Source organism: Miscanthus floridulus, chromosome 15, assembly GCF_019320115.1.
Source record: "Miscanthus floridulus cultivar M001 chromosome 15, ASM1932011v1, whole genome shotgun sequence".
Taxonomy (NCBI): Eukaryota; Viridiplantae; Streptophyta; class Magnoliopsida; order Poales; family Poaceae; genus Miscanthus; species Miscanthus floridulus.
The window spans coordinates 1,376,737-1,379,880 of NC_089594.1; the positions used below are offsets into that span (position 1 = coordinate 1,376,737).

At 50.5% G+C, this 3,144-nt stretch overlaps 1 protein-coding gene across 1 annotated transcript; it reads left to right on the top strand.

Moving 5' to 3' along the window:
* Positions 1 to 671: 671 nt before the first annotated feature.
* On the top strand, positions 672 to 2,926 carry LOC136509444 (uncharacterized). The gene is made up of 5 exons (XM_066504242.1): positions 672 to 1,127; positions 2,089 to 2,142; positions 2,370 to 2,505; positions 2,586 to 2,657; positions 2,784 to 2,926. The coding sequence occupies exons 1-5, from the start codon at positions 690 to 692 to the stop codon at positions 2,924 to 2,926; spliced, it is 843 nt and encodes a 280-aa protein (XP_066360339.1). The 5' UTR covers positions 672 to 689.
* Positions 2,927 to 3,144: the final 218 nt, after the last annotated feature.

The following is a 3,144-nucleotide window of genomic DNA, read 5'->3' on the forward strand; positions in this document are numbered from 1 at the left end:
GGGAGCCGTCGTCGGGGCCTGCGGACGGCCGTCGCGGTTCCGCCGTCCAGGGAAGCGGCTGTTCCCGCGGAGAGCCTCGCTGTCGTACTGTTGCCTCTCTTCTGTCTTATCCACCCTTCTGCGCTACATGCGGTCCGGTTCGCTCTTCGGTGTGCCAATGTCTGATTTGGTTGCTTCGTTGCCCCTGTAGGTTCCCCTCGTCGTTGCAGCTGCGTTCATTGTCGACACACGCCTCTGAGTTGTGGCCAGGGGTCGCTGCTCCACCGTTCAGCCACGCGTATGTGCCACCGGAGAATCTCGCCGTCGTCCAGTTGGTGCGCGTCGTCCAGTTGGTGCGCGCTGATTTTATTCACCTGCTTCCATCTCATTGTGTGTTATAGATGCGTTTTGGTTCTCTGTTTCCTGTGCCCTTGCCTGATTCGACCGCTCCATTCCCCCTGCAGGTTCCGTCGGCGCCGTTGTTGTCCCTGTTGGTTGCCTGTTCTTTCCAGGTCCGTTCTTCAGCCCGTCTGCCTTGTGCGTCTCCTTTTCTTATGTTCATCTAAGATATTATACATCCTCACTGATGCAGCGTTTTGGGTTTCTTATCTTGCACGAACGTCGTGTTCGTGTAGGCTTGCGTGAGTTTGGAATTTTAAAAAAAGGGGGTTCTGTGTGTTTTGGACAAAACATCAAAAACAAGGGGAAAAATGTTCTGTTTCCGCATGTCCTACTTAGCTATTTTACAGGCTGTGGCGCAGCATTGCTGCCTTTCTTATGTCTCCGTTATACGGCAGACAGTAGAGGATGGGACTAATTTGTATGGTGTTGAGCTGCAGCTGCCCCAGCACGCTGCTCAAGGCCCATCTGGCACCACACTTTTCTTCTGGGCTCCCCCGGGTTTACCAGCTTCTTCTGCTTATGAGACTGCATCTTTGCAAGCCCTGGTACACTTACAGGCCATGTTTGGTTTCATTATAGCTGATTATAGTATTCACGGTTTATTGTTGTACAGGAATTTAGCTCGCCATCTTTTCCCAATTGCAAATAGAGGTATCCACCTAGCTAGGCTGGTTATTGCTACTTCCAGTGATGCTGGCGCACCCTGTCCGCTGCTCCTGGCAGTTGCGCAGCAGCTAATTGATCAAGTAGGTTCCGTTCCAGACGGAATGGTGTTTTAGCGTCTGATGGTGCTCTCCAAAAATTTTTTACCTGTTTTCCTAACCTTTGTTTCGTGGTTCATGCTTCCCGCTTGTCTTCACAGCATGTTACACCTTTTTCTTTCCTATATGTTGACTAGGTTTCCCACGGTTCCTCTCAGTTTGCTTTAATGTTTCATAGTCGTCAGCTTAGTTCCCACAGCAGTGTGCCTTTCTCATTTGTGCCTAATTTACTGACCCTCGATAAGTTCATGATTCCTCATTCCTGGCTAATTGACTCATCCACACTGACTGCATGCTTTGTTTTAGTTTCTTTGCGTATGTGTTTTTTGTGTTCTTCGGTGCTTCGACCACCCTTTGTCTATAACAACCTGCCTGGGTCTATCAACTGCTGCCTCACCGTGTCGGTTCTTTGGTTCTAAAAAAAAACAAGCAAAAAATATTTCTGGTTCTTTGTTCGCTATGATTATCTGCGCAGTGCTCGCCTTGAATGGAGTCGTCTGTTCCATGTGGTGGCGAACTGCACAGTATGTTCTTTTTATTCTATTTTACCTGCTTCCTATATGCTGTTTGCTCCGGTTGTTGCACACGTTCCTATTTGTTGCACTAACTTACCGGTTGCCCTGCCAGTGGACGGCTCGGTGCGCCTGCGCGCCTCTGCTGCCGCCTCCTCGGCTCCCCGCACTAGGCAACGTATGTACCTAGCGCTATTGCGCATCTCCTCTTCCTTCTACTATATTATTAATAGGTTGTGTGATGTTTCTCAACTCAGGCCGTGCTTCGTCCCATCCTGCTGATACGTCTGGTCTGTTCTCGCTGCGCCATGATTCCTCGCTTCCATTACCGCCGGCCCATCGCGCGCCGCAGCATATGTGCTGCCTTCCTTCTTGTTGCTTATCTTAGTGGGCATGCGCTACCGGACTTTGTTAATATCTGTCCTTTCTATTAGGTACTGCACCCTCTGATGAGCCAGGCGGCTCTTGTCCTCCTGTTCAGCCGGACCGTTTGTTACGGTTAGGCCCTTCTACTGCAGCTCCACCAAGATCTCGTGCGTGGCGTCGCCTTTTCCACCAACAGCCCGCCTCGCCGATGCATGTCCAGTCGTCGGACCCTTCTTCTCGTGTGGGCGGTTCATTGCGGGCAGGGTCTTCGCCCTAGCAGAATGCAGCAAGTCGCGTCAGACGCCGTGCGTTCTGCTTGCCATTCCATGGTTTGTGGTCCTCTTGTCAGATTACGAGTGATATCTCTAAAATTCCGAGCTCCTACGTAGGTACCAGCACATCCTATGTTATTCGAAGTTCTGATCCCGCAGCTTCTAGGCAAAAGAGGAGGCGCCTTCTACAGCAGCACCGGCTGGTTTGGGGAGGTAACAGCCGCGCTTGCCTTCTATATATTATCCGCATCTTACTCGCCGAGCCGTCCCTTCATGGTTTCTTTCCTCTTCAGGAGCCGCTGCTGTTCGTAGTGCAGACCTTGTCTGTGGCCAGTTTGATCCGGAGTTTGTTAATGCGCTCAAAGGTATAGACTCAGCCTATGCTCCGCGGCCTATGCCATCCTTTGCCTTCATATAGCAACGTGTTGCTTCTGTCATTCCATCTATCGTGCCATTGTTGTTCATCCCTTTTCTCCTCCTTTGTTCTGCAGTATCCTATCGTGAACGGTCTTACTATGGAGGACCTTCGCATGAATGTTCTAGCTGCCAGGCTGTTTTCTGGCATGCTGAATGTCGACGAAATATGGTCGGCAGTCCACCAAGGGGGGTGCCCATGGTGGTAGATTATCGGTAGGATGCGTGTAATCAGGAACCAGATGGTGACACAAGGCGCAGAGACAGCGATTTAGACAGGTTCGGGCCATCTGGTCGACGTAATACCCTACGTCCTGTGTCTTTGGTGTATTGTATTGAGATGTATACTGTCTGATCTGTCCTCTAGGGGACCCTTGTCTCTCCTTATATACTCTGAAGAGACAAGGTTACAAGTAAAGTATCCAATTTGGTACTATC